Source organism: Lagopus leucura, unplaced genomic scaffold, assembly GCF_019238085.1.
Source record: "Lagopus leucura isolate 7727_CA_CO unplaced genomic scaffold, USGS_WTPT01 Super-Scaffold_741, whole genome shotgun sequence".
NCBI lineage: Eukaryota > Metazoa > Chordata > Aves > Galliformes > Phasianidae > Lagopus > Lagopus leucura.
Genome location: NW_024962256.1, coordinates 8,097,514 through 8,116,585, shown reverse-complemented (window position 1 = coordinate 8,116,585; position 19,072 = coordinate 8,097,514). Strand labels below are relative to the sequence as shown.

Genomic DNA, 19,072 nt, shown 5'->3' with positions numbered 1-19,072 from the left:
ATATTTTAAGAAGAGCTGAGAACAAAGAACTTCCATAAACAAAGCTACACAATAGTCATTCAACAGAGCAACATTTTCTCCTACATCCACTGAGATGGTTCAGGAAACTCATAAGTTGAAGCATCAAGCGAAAAGGCAATTTGATATTTACCTTGTAGAGAAATATTTCCTGTCATAAAAATAAACCTATGATGCTATCATCCAAACCAGCAGAATTAAGGGCAATTCCTACCTGTTGAGTTTGTCTGTATCACCTGAGCTTCAGCACACATCTTTGTTTTGCCAATATTTAATAATCTTGGAAAGGCTCCAATCCAATACATTTAACGTTCACATGCACTCCAGCATAAGCAGCAATGTAACCAGAAAGAACTGCCTTAACCATAATTCAAATGCTGCTGAGTTTGTTATGGGAAGCAATTGCACCAACAAAATATGGCATGTCAAAAAGAAATCTGAAAGGAAGCTCAATATCAGAAGAACATTCTTTGCCACTGCCTGAAGTATGGCAGAGAGCACAAAGCCTGCAAGCACATATGAGGACATTACTCCAAGGTCTACATCACATATCCTAGAAAATGAGATCCTGTGTTGAGCCAGTTCAGCTTTCCCTTGTGAAAATACTGCTTGGTCTCTCTTGCATTGGATATTTTTAAGACCATAGCTGTACTTTTAAAGCATACCAAGAGATTTTCCCAGAGCAACAGGATTTCCTGTAAAAAGGAAATTACATATTTCAGCCAGCTCTATTCATAATGCCATTTCTCTCAGAAATAAAGGGTATACAGGAAAAAAACAAAAACAACAACAACAAAAAAACCCACTGCCTTAAAGTTCATAACATAGAACAGACTGCCACTGGTGGTGGGCACGGACCCATTGGTGGGCAGGCTGTGCCAAAGGGAAGTGCCTGTTTCATCTTCTATACCATGCTTCTGGAGCTCCAGACAAGGAGAAGGCAGGGTAAGAAGGGACTCGTGGGTCTTGGACAGTGCAGAACTGTTGGTCCCAGCTCATCATTTAGGGGGCACGCATGACTTGGTTGTGCAAGTATAGAACTGTAGCCTGAAGAATTGGTTTCTGAGAAAACAAGGAATTAAAAGCTATAGGATAGAACACACATTCACACATTCCAAAAGGCAATGGCCAGCTTAGGTAATCAATGGGAGCTTGCTTTGAGAGTATATTTTGTATCTTTACATCTGCATCCTTTTTTGTTGGTTGTTTTTTTTTGTTGTTGTTGTTGTTGGTTTTTTTTTATGCAATGGGCAAAAAAGATATAGATTGTAGAAGACACCAAATGATGATAACAATAGAGTACAAAATAACTAGAAATATTCTTGTAGTCCATCTCTTTCACCTCTTGGAAGACAGCCAGTAAGCAGTAAATAGAAAGGCAGTCAATAGAACACAGTGAACAGTGTACAGCAGGTACAGATAGGGAGAGGTGGGAGAGCCAGGGGAGCTGGAGTTCTCCTGTTCTCATCTGGAGGCTTGGAGGTCTTGCCAGCCTGCTGCACTGACCTCAGGAAGAAACAAGGGGAGTAACTTGGGTTGAATTCTTTGCCACCTTCCCTGAGGAAAGTCAGTCTCAGAACTGACCTTACCTTTTTTTTTTTGTAAAGCACATGCTATGAAGTCGTCCCTTATTTTAGGACAAAAAATAGCCCTTAGTCACTGTGGCTGGCAAGCACACAGTAAGCAAGAATGGGATTTCTTGCTGCCCCTGCCTCTGCTTGCCCTCTTCAAGCATGACAGCCATCAAATTGTGGTCACCCACAGTTAATGCCCACAGCCTAGAGTCAAAATGAAATAGCTTGCAGCAGAATGGTTTCAATGCCTTCTGCCTCACTGGGAATCTTCCAATGTTTCAGGTTCTTCCAACATTTACGTTACAGCAGTATAAGCAGTGCAAGTGCATGCTCACATTAAAAAAAGTCATGGATATCTTACAACACACACAAAAGCAAACTGTGCTCCATTACCATACAGGAGTGCTTGGAAAGTAATGAGCCAAAATGAAGGATTCCAAAGTTTGATTGGAGAGCTCTTATTTAAATATTGCCCTCTAATTGACATGGGCAGGATGTTCGGAGGGCTGTTCCAGACATTAAGCAGCCTCTCATATCCACAATGCTAATCTGGCTGATCAATTTGAAGCAGCAGAAACTTCCAAAGACTTGTTTGGGATACAGCTGCAATCCTAAATACTTGAGGAGGAGGAGATAGAAATTGCTATTTTGTCTTCTATTTTGTTTTCTACCTCACATTTACACCTGCACATTCTTTGCTACTGGCTAGAGAGCTGCATTCCTAAAGGCAACGCACAGGTTCCAGTAGATCTAACCTAACCTTCTAAAGCATCTAAAATATCATGAAGCTAAGATATTCAGTATTTGCTGAGCAATTTATCACATAGCATGTGAAGAATCCAAATGAACAAAAAAAAAAAAAAAAAAAAAAAAAAAAAAAAAAGCAATTTCTTAAATGCTCAATTTAGTGTTGAAGATGAATTTTGGTTTTCATTCCTGTAATCCCACTGGGAGATGATCTGGATATAAAAAGGAGGAATGAGTTCTGCAGTCTCACCGCCATCGATCACTTTCAGAGATGATCCTCATAAAACCTGCATGAATAATTCAGATCTGCTTTATTGATGAGATCAGAGCCAGGGCTGTAGGACTGGCTGTACGTTTCTGAGGTCAATCTCTTCTGTATGTTACTTAAATGGGCACTTACACTGCACTGACTGACAGGTCTGAAAAGACACATATTTCAAACACAGCAAAAGAGCCCAAGCAGTAATTCCTTTCCTGGAGACCAAGTTACCAATGGAAGCCATGGACCTGACCCTAGGCCTCACTCACTGTAACCAACACTTCTGGATGGTTACAGCCAAAGGTCCTTTTTTCATGCCAGCGTGATGTTAGGGTAATATCAAAAACATTTCTGCTCTATGTGCTGCCATTTTTGCATGGTGATTGCCTACTCAGCAACTCAAGGCTAACAAAGCACTCTAAATAAATAATGTTTCTTATGATGGTGACTGCTAGCTATGGCATTTTACATCTACATGTGCTGAGTATCAAACTTTACAGATTTTAAATGCTAATAGTACATTTGTACGGGAATGTACAGAAGATGTGAAAGATACACTAGCAGATTTGTCTGGTTATTTATCTATTAGATGATAATGTTTGGTACCTGGATTACTGAAATACTCCCCCTGTCATCCAAGGATCTGTTAAACACGTGGTATTAAAAATGGCACAAATATGGTGTCAAGCATAAACCTCACAAACAATATTTTCTTCCTCTCTAGTAAAATATACCATTAAAATGACTGAATGTCTCAAAACCAATTCAAAAGTACTGATACAACCGAAAACATTTTGCACAGAGAAGAGCAAAACCATTAACCTCAGCCAAGCCTATCAAAACTCACGGGTCAGTGACTTTAACAGGGATCATTTAAAGCCATCTGCCTTTACCACCCCAACCCCTTGGGAAGGCTGGCAGCGTGGGATGTGACTGTCACATCGAGCCAGGGACTGGAGGAGGCTCAAATGTGTCACTTACATGTCACCAGACTCCATCTGTAAGACTGTTTCTTTTGGGACACGTCTGACCATTAACTATTAATGGACTGTTGTAAGGACGCTCGGTGACACGACCATGTAACCTACAATTAAATTCCCAACAAGCCTACAGTGTGAGCAGCTGAGCTGTGAAACTCGTCTCAAGAAGGGGATGCTGGAAGGCTGCAGTCAGACTGCCATTGCCCCAGCCTCCATCCTGCTCACCCTGTTGTGATGCCACTGTCCCACATGGAACATCCCTGCTGGCTTGCACCCACAGGATCAGCATGCTCACATACGTACCAGATTACGCTTTGAGCTTCTCACCTGCCTTGCAGCAATGATAGAATGTTTCATGGGCTTCTCACTTGCAAAGTCTGATAATCAAAACACTGATTTCACCGCAGCATCATTTCACCTTAGACTACACAGCTGGAAAATAATTCACCAATTGCTGCCTTGTAGATCATTGTTTTTACATTCAAACTGGGTATGTTTCAGTGAAAAACAGGAACAGCAGCTTCTTGAACCACAATAATTTAGAATAATTTTATAGAAGATATCCCTCATTTAATTAAGTTAATTTCCTTGGCATCTTTTTTTTTTTTTTTTTTAATCCAGCTGTCTTACAGATACAACAAAACCCCAATGTCAACTAAATTGTAGGACGACTGAAAAAAAAGATGGTAGCATTGTTTTTTGGTTTTTGTTTTCTCCATCCAAGAAAGCTTTTTGTAAAAGCATTTGTTGCAATCAAAGTTGGGAGGCTTAAAAAGGATTTATGCTTCATATTCATGGTTTCTGCAGCAAAGTGACATTATTCAAAGCTGACTGCAGGTTGTTCCCTAACAGAGGAGCATAAGCCCAGGATAATGTCACATGATCATTCTATGGCTTGAGCTGCAACACAGAAGCATTCTTTGCAGTTCTTACTTTATGAGGTTTCATCAAATAAATCCCATTCCACTGAAATGACAGAGACCTACTTTCGTGCAGTGCAATTACATGAGAACTCATACTGACACAGACGTGTGCAGAAAGCAGGGCAGGCACTCCTCTCCAGAGAAGGATTTAAAGATGATTTCAGCACAAATATCCCTCCAAGCTCCACGGCAAACACGGCAACCCAGGAAAATAATGGATCTGGCACTGAAGGTGAGACCTCCCAGCCCAAATGTGATGCGCCCCAATAAGCACAAAGCTTCACTGAAGGATGCAGGGGAGGAAGGGCAGTGTGCTGAGCAGCAGCCAGAGCCACATCCCTCCTTTGTGCAGCATTCACCTCTCCCTCATGCTGTGAGCCTGTGGGATGCTTGCTGCTGTCTGGGCACAGCTCAGAGCTGTAATGATGTGCTACACCTGCAGAAATCGGTGTGAGCAGCAAGCACTGCTGGGTGATGCACAGCTGCTGGTGTCACTTCTCCGAGCCACTTCACGCCAGCCTGCAGACATCCTCAGACAGCAGAGCTGGGATACAAGAATCTGCCTGTTTTGGTGGTGGTGTTTCTTTCACGGAGGTGAGAAAAATAAAAGCTATGGCTTACATTTTCAGATCATTACATGGGACTTCAGCCACGGAAAATAATAGCCTGTGTGTTATCCAAACCACACAGGTCAACTTGGAGATGTGTTTTCTGAAAAAGGAAACATATGCCTCCCATAAGCATTAATCACTTCCTATTAAAAGGCCGATTTCTCTTCATGGGATGATTATGTTTAGATTGTATTAGGATTAGAACTGCAGCAGAGGAGAATTAAAAGGGCACGATCAACTTAAAAAACAATGCTGATTGCTGTTTTTTAACCTATTGCATTACAAGTAATCCTCTTTCTATAACTGATAAGGGGAGAAGGAATCATTTCTCCTGCTTTTATTGTTTGTTTATTCAGCAATTTCGAGAGCGTTTTGTGCAGAAGCCAAATTCACACTCCCCCAGCAAAAGCCATTTCCTGCTTCACGCAGCAACAAGAAAGGAACATCTCAAGCTGTGGGAAGCCACATCTGAAAGAGAAGATTGAGGGATATAATACTGCACGCTTACAGCAGCACTTCAAACTACTTAACTCATTTTTCTAACTGATTAGCAAGTAGTTCTCCGTACTGCCTTAAATGACATTAAAATTTCTGTCTTTGTGGCTTTTGCTGAGATGTAATAGCGTTTTTCAATGCCACTGATAGAAGTGAATAATGAAATGAATCCCCATTCTTCCTGGCCAGCCTCTCCCTCTCACTGACTGTAGTCTGAAGAATGACAACACTTTACAGAACCAGGGCTCAGAACTGAAGGATCTGTACGTTCTGTAATCTCCACGCTCCTTGCAGGCAGATGCTTTAATTCTCAGAGGAACAAGAGGAAAACACCATTTAATTAAAGACACTCATCCTCAGACATCACACCAGCACATACGCTAACATGTCCCTAAACAACCAGAGGCTGCAAAACGTTCAAATACCAAAATCTCTTCAGGGATGAGAACAGTAAAGATACAAATATACTCCGATATCCAGGTAGAGAAATGTTTTCCACAAATATAGTTACAATCAGTTAGTACATAGTGATTCCAATCAGTGCTGCACTGCCATTCACTCTCTTAGCCAAGGGTTTGATGTTTAAGTATTTAACACCCATGACAAATACCTTTCCTCTGTCTTCAGTAGTCAGTGCTCAGGTTTTAACCTGGAAACAACATCTTGTTAACTACATCCCTAGAAAGCAAACCAGGTGCCTGTGCTAACTGCTGTACAGCACCATGCAAAGGCTCCAAGAGAAAGCAATCAATAACACATTGGGAGCCAGAACCGTGCCTTTGAAATGGCTTTCTTTGCTGGAACTACCTTGGAAATCCAACCAGGCTTTCCCTTAGCCATCTCTGCTCACAGGCACACAGCAGGTCCTTTGCCACAGGGCTGCACTGAGCCACGCTGTGAGCAGTGGTACCAGGAAGGTGACATCCATGGCTGGCAGTGGCACCTGGATGCAGGCAAACCATGCCTGGGTTCCTGGATCCAAGGGAGCGGCCTCAGACTCCAGGAGTAAACAAAGGAATTCGCATTCCTCGCTCATCCTCCCCCTCCTTGAGCAATGAAACTCAGCACAACGCTGGGCTCATCTTTAATGAGAGCAGCGAACCGTTAACGAGAGCAATAAATCCACATTTCTGTGCTGAAAGTAAATCAAAGCGCAAAAGCAGGAGCCTGACTGCAACTACTGCTAGGTTTCACATCTGATCTATGTTTAGCCCCAGAAACAAGCTTCTTTTGTTTAGAAAAAAAACCTTACTTATAGATTTGAGCATAACTCCAAGGATGCAGTTTAATCTAAATCAAAGAATTGCAAAGCACCTGATTTTTCTAAAGTTCACTTTTCATCTCACCAGAAGAAATGACCCCAATTCCTTCTCTGGGAGGCAAGAAGCTCCCAAACACTCATTATATCCTCAGTCAGACCTCAGAGCTTGGGACAGGAGCAACACTGTGGGGAAGCTCCAAAAAAATAAAGGAGAGCCCTACAAGCATCCTGAGGTCAGTTTCAGAGAGATGTATACTTACTCAAACCAAAATATGCCCACTTCACATGTTAAGATTTTAGATGGTCTACAGTGCAACCCTCACTTTGCTTTCCAGAGCTAAGGAGTGATCGATCTTCCTGTCTTGCTAAGTGTTGCTACTGATGAAGGTTCTCATGCCAAAAAGTACCTTAGAAGAAACCTCTGAGACCCCAAAGATGTGGTGAAAAACTGAAACTAACTCACCTTTTCCCCCCTGAGCTGACTCTCTTGTGCTACTGCAGGTACAAAGCACGATACGCATCATCTGCTACTGAGCTCAGGTGGCTGCTTCAAAGCATTTAAGGATCTGATGAGAAATGACACTGCTTTTTTTCCTAACAAGTTTTGCTGTAGCAAAAATAGCACTTTGTTTTGTTTCGCATAGAGGAACCCCAATTTTTATTTTATTTATTTATTTTACCTACATCCATTTTCCAAGACTTCCTCAAAGAAAATGCAAACTGCGCTGAAATTCTAGCTGTGGTTAAAACTCTGCCACTGCAAAGCCTCTCACCTGGACAGCACGTGAAGTTTGTTACAAAGCCAAATCCTTACAAAGCATCAGTGATGGATAAGGAAATGGTATCTATTGGCAACAAACAGTATCCAAGGTATTGGCAAACACAAAAACTCTCTCCCCGTGTAAGGTCTTAAAACAAAGGAACTGAACTAATTTTTGTGTACTACAAGCATGTCGGAAAAGCCCTAAAAGCACCCAGCCTATTACCCCTCAAAGAGCACCTTCGATTCAAATTTAACAAGCTGTTACTTTGACTGCTGCGTTGAGCAAAGCAGAAACATAAGCAGACAGAGAAGCAGTGCTGAGTGTGAGAGCCACAACGCACGTGCAGGAATGCCTCTTCATTCATGTTTTTACTGCCTCCCATTTATTATTTTCCAATTTGCTTGTATGTCATAATACATAATAGATGACAGCAGCTCCATTACGCATGGCATAGGGCACACCATTCAATATAGAGAGCTTTCTGAAGCACACATCTTTGCCAGATGTGTGGTGTGCCCTGCTAATAGAAGGTTGAGGGATTCTGGGGTCTTTTTATTTTGTTTTCAAGTCTAAGTGTGACCTGCCTCCCTCTCGTGACAGATGTAGCGGTTGATGTAGTACCCTTCCATATCAAAGGAAGCGCTGTCAGTGACTTCAGAGATGAGATCCTCTGGGCTCAAATAAGGGAGGCTGGAATAAAAGGCAGGAAAGCTTGACAGAAGAATTTCCCTGTTATTTCTGGTCCATTTTCTCTCAAGTGAAACACCCTCATGGCTTCCAGCAATTCACCTTACTTAGCAGACAAAACTAGGAGGTGGAGAGTGCTCTCTGTGCTGCTGGGAATGCTGATTGGTGACTGCCAAATAGAAGGAAAAGATATGTACAACACTGACAATAGGCAGGGCTATCTGTCAAAAAGGGCTTACCTTCAATAATAAATGCCATTTCAATAACAGAAGCCTCCCCTCCTGCCAAAAAAACTCTAATTCTTCTCAATACTTTCAACGTGTATTTCTCCTTTTTCCATATATTTATTCATTAAGGTGATTTCCTACATATAAGCATATAAAAATAAAATTGTGCAAATATTTAACCAGATTGTTTTCTTCCAAACTTTTAAGAACCACACATTGGATTCCTTTAGGTTTTGGAGACAGAAAAATGCACAACAAAGCAAGGGCTGCATATTTGTACATACTTATTTGTATTATTTGTACATACATATTTGTACATACACATAGGTAACTGTCCTCCATACACACACGTATACATACCCACACACAAAACAGCTGCTCACATCTCTTACACACCAGGCTGATTCAGCCCAGTTTAAATTCTTCTCAACCCTTCTGACAACCAACAAAGCCCACACCTCAGAAGATAAACAACGCACAAGGGCAGCATCTTGGCTGGCTACCAACCATCAGTGACATTCAATTTCTTTTTTGGAGTCCAATCCAGCTCCCACTGAAGTCAACGGGCATTTCAGCATTGACTTCAGTAGGAGTTGGCTCAGCCTCCAGACATTTTCCCCTCGGATTGGCAGGGGATGGAAATGTTACAGTGGCAGCACGAAGAGCTCTCAATGGGAGGAAATAGCACACCCCAGCCCTCCAGCCAACCAAGAAACAGGCACTGAACATCAGTCCTGTCCAGCAGCTGCATGGACAGCAGCTACAGTGCTCCACCAAAGCCAGGTGTGCTTTGTGCTCAGAAGAAAGGAGGACAGATAAAGCAACACAGAGGTAAGAACCAAATAGGAACCATCAACGTTTAAAAATCTATCAAGACTTCTGCTTTTCTAATACTTATCCAAGTGTTATTATAGCATCACCTAGAGCTAGAAATACTCTAAGAAAACCACCGATGTGTAAGGGATGGCAGATGGAAGCCAGTACAACCCTGGTGTGTCAGCACTGCACAGGCAGTGTGCGAGGCCACACATGTGCCAGCTGTGTGTGTGTGTGTGCACCTGAGCAGAGCCAGGCCAGCTGAGCAGCACCACGCTGTCAGTTCCTTTATTCCAGCTATTATGTGATTGAAACATACCCTCAATTTAGCTCAATCCATGGCCACCAGGGTGCCTGCTGCAATTTGCACAACACATGACACTGCTCATCATGTCACCAGTGGGGTCTGAGCCACGCCACTTGGATCTGCAGACAACTTTCATTGGCACAGGCTTCCCCTGGGCCTTCCCTTTTTTATCATTCAAAAGTGACTTCCCTTTTTTCTTTCTTTTTTTAATGTCTATTTTTTATGTAAAAGGCGAATTGCCTACTACCAGTGACCAGATTGCCAACAACCCACAACAGAACATTCAAGGCTGTCAGTACCAAAACTGTTTTTATTACAGATACTTCTTCATTGTACCTGAAACAAATCTACATTGAAATAGGTGTGGGTTTGTTTTTTTTTTGTTTATTTCTCAAACTACATGCAAATAGAGTATAATTAATCATAGCCACACCTGAAAATTGTAACCTTGACCCCTTCTCAGCATAAATTTTACCTCAGTTTCCACAATTTCACTAATACTGAGCAAAGAGGTCCATTGCAGGATGCTTTTGAGGACCTCTGAAACCAGCAGCTTCTTAAAGGAAATTGTTTCCCTCCGTACTTTTTGATGCTAAATCAATTTCAGCAATGGTTGCTGATTGATGCCCCTGTAACCCAATGAAGGAATGGAGGGCAGCCAAGCCCATCCCTCTGTTAGGAAGCCATCTCCTGTCATTGCCATGCTGTCCCACCGGCCCACGTTGCAGGCGGTCACCACCTGCCTGGGACTCAGCTGGATGGTTTTGCCTCAAGCCACAAAGGAATTTGTTTGTGTACGCAAGACAGGTTGAATACAACCTCATCACAAAAGCGTTACTGAAAGTTACAGTCATTAAAGTATCACTATCTCAGAGCAGGATGGATTACCATGACATCCAATGAAGAGATTCTTGGTTTGGGAAAACAGGTCTGTACTTTCTCAAGGATAAAAAAAAAAACACCTCCAGGCTCACGTTAAAGAGCACACAGTTGGAATGAAAAAAATTGCACAGGCATTTGGTATTTAGGATGAGTAATATCTTTCACTGACGCTTCCCAAGAATATCAACAGTTACTGAATGACATCCGTGCTGAAAGTACTTCTGCTGACTATATTGGACCTTAAGAGACCATATTAAAGTCCCTCAGAGGTAACAAACAAAAAAATATTAACATATAAAGCCATCAAAAGAGATGATAATGTCATGTCTAGCATATTACCCATGTACCATAAGAAAAAATAACTATGCCTTGATCAATATGTTCTTAAACAGAATGAATCCTTCAAAGGTTGTGAAAATTGTAGATAAAACACACTGAACACTGCTTCATCTATGCCACTTATACTGCCCAGTCTTCAGATCACTGTTAAAAATATATCCCAGCTCGAGCAGACAAAAACATAATTAACAGTACTTAAAGGTAATGAGGCATCAGTTCATTCCACTGTACCAGTAAAACATTGTATGCAGCAATGTTAATACTGCCTACGATGAAACTATATCTTACTGGGTGAAGCTGTGCACCGAAGGAACAAAGGATGCAGAAATGCTGCTAGGCCTATGCCTTACAAATCTAACAAGACAGCATTGAGCAAAGCAATCTACTGATGTACTGGAATATGACAATAGGGAGCATGAACCTACTTGTAAGGCCTATTACAGAGGCAAAACGATCAGTTACTGCTCTCCCATTCCCCTTCGCTCAGAAGCACTTATCTCAAACAGCCAAATGATGCCTCGAATCTAATCACATCTACCTTAATAGGCACATATTACATTACAGTTTCTTTAAAGAGTTAAGTGAGGCTGCTTTATAGATCAGCCCTAGTGGATATACCTAAAACTAACTGAAACGCATGATCAGAAATAAGCTCAGTGATCAGACATCTTAGATAAATGGGATCTCTAACTGAAAGGCCAATGAGAGACAAAGCAATTCCTGTAAAACCACCCTGAGGTGAAGCCCATGCTCCAGCAGTGAGTTTGGGGTGGAGGTCAAGGAGAAGAGGCTGTTCACCACTGAAACCTCAACCAATAAACAGCAAATCCTAATTTCAAATGGGAAATGACTCTGCTATTTCTGCACGCACGTACGTATCTGTGCGCTATCATACATGATGCAGCAACATGAAAAAGTGATCACTTTTGCTCAGTGACATTTGCTTTTTCCTTTCCTCCCCCTGCAGTGAGCCGATCCTTCGGAGCTGCCTTCAGCAAGAGCTGCAGACACCTCGCTCTCACAATTCATCACAGAGTGCAATACCAAAGACTGATGCTGACAGGGGTGATGTGACCTGAAAAACAGCATCTGTACAGAGAACAGCAGAGAGAAGCTCTGAGGAAAGCAGCTCCACGCTGTGCATTTTAAACAGAAAACCCAACGATGGTGGGTTTGGGAGGGGGAAGGGGCAGGTTTTTGTTCCGTTGTAAACGGTCATTGTGCTTGATTCGCTACGCATCCAAAACGCAGAGACAAACGTATGGCACCAGGCATGGCTCCACAGCACCGAGATGAGGTGGGCAGCCCGAGCGAGGTGGGAGCTCAATGAAAGACAGCTCGTGATATTCACCAACACCACAACCACGTCCCCACCTGAACGCAGCCGGCATTAAACAAAGGCCTCACGCGCACAAATCAGCCCCCCGCCGCATCGCGGAGCGGAGGTGCGGGAAGGCTGCGGGCCCAGCAGCGCGGCAGAAAAGACGAGAGCGAAGGGAATGCAGACAGACTTACATCGCCTCCGATGGCTCCCGGGCCAGGCTCCCTGCCTGTGCCTGCTGCAGGGACTGCGAGCCTCCCATCCTCAGCGTGCCCCGGGCTGGCAGCTAGGTGTGCGGGCAGCTCCCTCGGCGAGCCGTGCCTGTGCAGAGCCTGCGGTGCTGCACTGCAGATGGGAACAGCTGCTTGCATCAGTGGCAGCACAGGCAGGAGCACTTGAGCAGCAGCCTCTCTTCTTTGAACAGTTGCCAGTTATTTTTTATTATTTTTTTTTTTCCCCCTTCCCGTCCAGATGAACGTTAGTTAGAAAATAAAATGAAATCCCGGCCACTGTGACAGGCTAATAATCATCTGCTGAACATCAGAGGTCCGTGCAGCCACGGTGCAAGCGCCTCGAACGCAGCACTGCTGGCTATGGAAACTGCCTTCAGGAAAAAAAAATCCAAAAAAAAGAAGAAGAAGAAAAGCAGACCCTCCCTTTAAGCACACATTGTCAGCTACTGTGGCTCCCTAAGGACCTACAGGCAGGACCATTGCATTGTGTTGACTCAGCTGATTTGAAATGCAAATGCTGGCGGACTCGGGATGCTGTGCATACATTTCCTTTCCATAAGAGGCAAGTTGGACACACTGGGACAACTGCAGAGAGGATTAATAAGCAGAGCGGCCGCTTGTTTCATTTAAACAAATGAGCTCATCCCTCTTGCAGAAATGGAATCGTCCATGAGGGACAGAGGGAGAATATCACGAGCAGCCAAGGTAAACATGGCAATGTGGGAGCTTTCCCCACCCGCAACGCTCCATCCGAAGGGACTGGGGCTTTGCCACCGCACACACAGCCCCCCGGCAGGGCCAGAAGGTACAGAACCATGAGGATGCTCACAACTGAACACAAGCAAGAGCAGTGGTAGGGATCTTTCAGCCTGCAAAGCACAAGCAAAAACAAACCACAATCCAAACCCTCTGAACAGGCTTATCCCTCTCTGGGGGTAGTAAGGCAACAGAATTCATAGAATCATTTCAGTTGGAAGGGACATTAAAGGCCATCTGGTCCAACCCCCCAGCAATCTGCAGGGATGCCCACAGCTCCATCAGGTGCTCAGAGCCCATCCCCTGACCTCAGGTGTCTCAAGGGATGGGACACCACCACCTCTCTGGGCAGCCTGTGCAGTGTCTCACCACCATTCTTGTAAAAACCTTCCTCCTTAAACCCAGTGTAAAAGTCCCCTCTTCCAGTTTGAACCCACTTCCTCTTATCCTATTACAACAGACCCTACTAAAGAGACTGTCCCCTTCTTTCTTGTGGACCCCCTCTATGGGGGAACAAGCCAAAAGGGCTGGGCACGACCACTCCTGTGTATAAATTTTGTACACCACATTCGGCAGAGGCACTCCATGTGCACGCTGTGTTCCACAGCATCCTAAGGACAAAAAGGGCATCAGCTGCATCACTACCTATACTCGGAATTAAACACTCGAGAAACAAACAGCTTGAGGCTGTGTGACACTTCTGGATCCATGCTGGGGCAGAGGGGTCAGAAGGCTCAAATATATTTAATAGGGATATTAGAACTCACTGACTTCAAAGCACCCTCCCCAGCATTTCAGTGCAGACCTCAGTAGACTTGCACCTTCAGTAGCTTCTGGTTTTTATTGTTTCTGCTTGCAAGAAGGAAAATCCAGTAGTGTTTGCCCACTGCCTGCACTAGAGCACATGGGCTGCTTTTAAGCCCTTTAGCAGCAGAAAGCACTTCTGCAGATATTTACAAGGAGAAGCACTAAATGCTGTAAGCTGGACGACACTGCTAATGACAGAAGATCTGTACAGCCACATAAGAAAATGATTCAGAATGCTCATTTTTAACAGAACCTCAGGTAATACACCTGTCAGGAGCTCGTCCAAGTAAAACACAGAATTCAGAGGAAGAGCCTGGAAAAAAAATAATCTGTATACCCTGGCAGTAGCTTTGCAATGGTTAATAACTCTGAGATACCAACCCAATGCAGGAAGTGGTACCAGCCTGCAATTACAGGGCTGCATTTAGGGAACCTATTAGGTTGAGGTTACTGCTCAGTTTTATGCGTGGTAGCTGTGCTGAGCTACAGATGATTGGTCTTCTGATTGCCATAAGAGCTCCCTATTGGGTTTTATTTATTGCAGAATAAAGAAGACAATAATTCTAAGAAAGGCAAACTCCACAATGAGAAAATGAAGCCCTTGCAGTTTTCTGGGAGCCAGCAGGGAGAACAGAGGCACCATTTGTCCTGCAGTGGAGAAAATGGGAATATTGTGGTACTTTCCTAACAAATATCAAGTGTGCATTTAAAATGCCTATCACTTTGCTCCTTGCTACATTCACCTGAAGCCACGCTTTTCTTTAAGTTATTCTGAATGCTCTGAGCATCACATCATTTCACTACACACACTTCAGTGCATGCAATGAAGTGTTATACAATTACAGCAAAAGCAACTTTGAAAAGCTGGCTGTGGCCTTTTATTCCTCCATGGATACAGAAGCACTGACCCCAACCTCAGGAGTGAACACAGATGCAGAGCAGCCCACAACGTGGGCTCTCCCTGCAGCTCCGTGTGAGGGGAGCTTTGCCTCTCCTGCCTGGCCCCAGTCCATCCTTTAGGCCTGCCAACAGAAGTGCTAATTTAGTACTAAATTTAGTGCTGGCTTTTAAAAATATAAGAACTGTGTTGATACCATAAAAGTACATCTGGTAAGAACTAGCCTGGGACCTGAAAAACACACAGCTGGGGCTCAAAAACCAAAATCTCACTGTGGCTTCAAAGGAGTTGAAGATGCCCCAGGCATCTCAGCCCAGGGTTGTTCCAGACACCATCCACATAACTGACTGTGATTCCAAGGCTCAAAAAGGGTATCTAAATATTCACTGCCATCCTTTAAAATTTATCACTTCCTTCTGTTTGTTTCATTCACTTCGGCCTATATGAAATATTTGCTACAGCCCCTAAATATTTGGTCTTACTCCATTTTGTGTTTATATATAAATTCAGACTTGGGTCACCAGCACCCAATTTGAAATTTTTGGCTTCCATCAAAAAAGTCGTGCTGGGCAGGACTGTGATAGGATTTATGATTAAGTAAAACTTATGTTTTGTTCTTGGCTTCACCATAGACCTCGCTAAGCCCTAAGGCTAGTTATAAACGTGGCCACACACATACACACACTACCAAACATCAAAGAGCCCTCTGCAAGAAAGCACTGCCTCTCATATCTTACCACCCCCCTTGGGATGGGTACCCAAATCTCAGCCCAAACATCTCAATTGCAATCCAGGATTGGGGTACTGTGCAGAAGCCAGCACTGTGTGCAACCAACAGCACAGAACAGAGCAAAAGCAAACAACCCAGTAACTAAAGTGGGTTTCTCTGACATGCTGAAGGCTGCTGTCGACGCCCTGAGGAACAATACTGCCTCTTTTAAAGCAATTTTTAAAAAGGGGAAATGTTAACAAAGAAGAGATTTATTTTTTTAAATGGGATCCTAAAAATAAACACTGAGATTTAGATGATATTTCCTTGGGAACCCAAAGCCTTGAATGCGGCCTGAGAAGCAGTTTGTATCCCAAGGATTCCTTTATTTGTAGGCTGCCTGGTTTCAAGGTGCTCATGAATAGGGCACCCACAACATCAGCCTGATAAGACATATCAGTCATAAGCTCATCACCTTCACTAACAGACTAAAAAGACCACATTGCACCAAGAAAATCAATGCTGTTCTGTATAGTTGCAAGGCCAGCCAGTGCCTAGGGGAGGCTGCCTGCACATTGGAGAGCACATCAGCACATAAAAGCACTGGCAGCTTTTGAAGCACAGCCCTTTCAGGGTACCCCAAGGCTGAGGGCTCCTGCACTCCAAATCCTCCCCCCACAGCTGCTTAAGAATTCAAGCACTGGTCATTATAGAATGCATAATGCATGGTTCTAAACACGCCATACATTTTCTTGCACTTCTTTACCCACCACCACACTTTTCAGCCCTGCCGCAGCTACAATTTCCTTTTCTTGGTTTATTCTTCTCCCTCCTGTAGCCAGATTTTTGTTCCTTACTCCTCTCTCCCTCTCTTGGGACCAAGAGGCCCTCAACCTTATAACTGAGAGTCACTCAAAGGCTTCCTTGAGCAGCGAGCTGCTGAGGCTGCCAGCTGACTTGCCACAAACCATTTGCTCCCCTTCACTACAGCTCTTTGCTTTACCTGGTTATTGCTACTCTGATGTTAAACACAGAGCTCTGCCAGCAGGAATCAATGCAGCACCACGTTGATTCTGTGTGTATTTCTCCAGACAGTTTGCTCGACAGTCCAGCTCACTGCCTGCACAGCCATGGCACAGGGACAGTGGCAGGATGTAATGCTGTACCACAGCATCACCAAATATTTCTCTCTTCCCTTAGTTTTATGGAGCAACTCCATGCTACAATTGAAAGAACAAAGGAAATATGTGAAATATACAACAAATTTACCCTCTTTTGGCTCACTGGAAGAAAAAATGCTAACATAAATTGTAATGCCTATGTTTTAGTAGTGCCTAACAAATAGACTTCTAGTTCTGTTCATGTGCACTGTTACTGAGATAATAGTATATAGTCAGCAATGTAAGGACATATCACCATCCTTAGCTATCCCTAATTTGACCTCATCCAGCACATATAAATCAGAAAGTCCATCCTAGATTAAGGACCAAAGAGCTTCAGATTGAAAACATCATCGCAGATCTTTTGTTTGGTTGTTGTTTTTTTACTGATTTTTTGGTTTATTCATTTTGTAGCTGTTCCTTTTATTTACACGGGCTTGAAGGGCACCCAGGAGAGCATAAATGAAACCTAAGTAGCAAAATCATCAAGGACCCTGTTAAATGAGTTTTTCAATATATTCTTCAAGAAAAAGAAAAGCAGTTCTTTCCATTGCCTTTGCACAAGACTGGGCATTACACAGCCCTTTCTGCATTGCCATGGTATCAAAGGGTATGCCACAAAATAACACGAGCTGATACTAGGTGTAAATCTTTAGAGGTTCAACTTAATCTTACATCAAATGCCTCCACTTACCTAGATTAACGTGAGTGCTTTATTTGCATTGCTCCATTATTAGTCCCTGAAAAAAACACAGTATCTCAGAATTTAAAGCCTGAGCGCATTAACAAAATGCTTCTAACTCCCAAGTCAAGAAAAAAAACAGGTGACCTGTGATGATGCTCTCAAAATAGATGGTGCAGCTCATAGGAAACAAATGCTAGAATACGTTCCCCCCAAAAAGGAAACAAATAAATACTCCCTAGATGTGCACACACACAATTGATCAGTGTTGAGTTGCTAAGGTCACTGCTTAATCTAAATTGCAAGTGAGATCAATGGCATTAAGAGTTATGGATAATAGTTATTGAATTTCCTACTTAGTTATTGAAATTTCCTGTGTTAGAAACCCACTGCAAAGCCAATAAAAGAGGTCTCTAAATGCTTCTCTTCAGGATGCCATGGGCTCTGCAGTCTTTCAGGGCCCAGTGGTGAATTAGGACGGGTAAGGTGAGAACCAAACACAACAGATTCCATGTACAGATAGAGAGATGTGCTTTTGGAGAGCAGGGAAGCCTCCATGGCAGCCATGCAGATATGCCACCCAAGGAACAAGGAGGGTTTTTCATCGCACAGATCTGCAAGACCTACGTTAAGGTTCAAGGGCAGCCTTGAATTGGTGTCTTCTTACGTTCACCTACAGCTTCATTTTGAATCTGAAAGACTCCACAGAAAATTGGTTCGATTCTTTTCAGTATTTTTCAGGTTTTTCCTTTTAAAGGATGGGCCAAAACCCAGCAGTAGGGGTAGGTGGAGCTCCTGCCCCAAAAGCACAGGCCCTACTCAGCCACATCATTGACCGCTGAGAAACACAAACCTGGCCCCAGTCTAACCCTGTATTGCCTGCTCTAACACAGGAGGCGCCCATATCCCTCAAATCCTCCTCCCTGCTGGCAGCACCAGGACATGATGCCTGTCCTGCCCTTGTACTGCCACAGCAAGATGATTAACGCCACTCTAAAATTCCTTGTGGATGGATTAGTGTAATGACATATTCATTTTCATGCTGTTGAACCTGTTTTAGCAGCAAGGAAATCATCATATATCGCCTGAGGGAACCTTTAAAATACACAGCAATAAGCAGCAAACACAGGGCCACCATCACCCTTTTGTCCACAGCCACATGCAGGCAGCAGCTTTACAACACACAACTAATTGCCTTCTTAGAGTATAAGCATGCAGGGTGCACCTCGGGGAGCACAAATTCTAAACAAAGATACGGTCAGAAAATTGGTACAATTTCACATTTCTATTAAGTGCCCATTAAACATATCATGATTTGGCTTTTAAAATTCAAATCTGTGGAAACTATTCGTTGAATTGATGCTGTTTTATGGAAGCTGTCCTCTGCCAGACCTTGGGGTCTCCAGGAACCCTGCCCATCACACACAGCCACAGGGTCACCCAGAGAAGCCTGCAGGATGCCGTCCCTTGTCTGGGGACCACACCATAAAAGCCTGTAAGCGGTGACAAGAAAATGCTCTTAGTCTACAATACTTTGAGCTGTAAACAGAGCAGACATCTTAGGATTTGATGGGACAGGCTGGCAAGAAGGAGTGAGCAGCACAAAGCGTCCTCCT

At 43.5% G+C, this 19,072-nt stretch overlaps 1 protein-coding gene across 9 annotated transcripts in view; it reads right to left on the bottom strand.

Moving 5' to 3' along the window:
• TACC2 (transforming acidic coiled-coil containing protein 2) overlaps positions 1–19,072 on the bottom strand; it is a 117,520-nt gene that overhangs the window by 39,218 nt on the left and 59,230 nt on the right. The window contains exon 1 of one of the 9 annotated variants that reach the window (XM_042863818.1): positions 12,406–12,488. The exons of the other annotated variants lie outside the window; for them this stretch is intronic. Coding sequence (XP_042719752.1) covers positions 12,406–12,473 — 68 coding nt within the window. The 5' untranslated portion in view covers positions 12,474–12,488. Of the gene's footprint in view, positions 1–12,405; positions 12,489–19,072 lie in introns of those variants that run through there. 9 annotated transcript variants of the gene reach the window in all.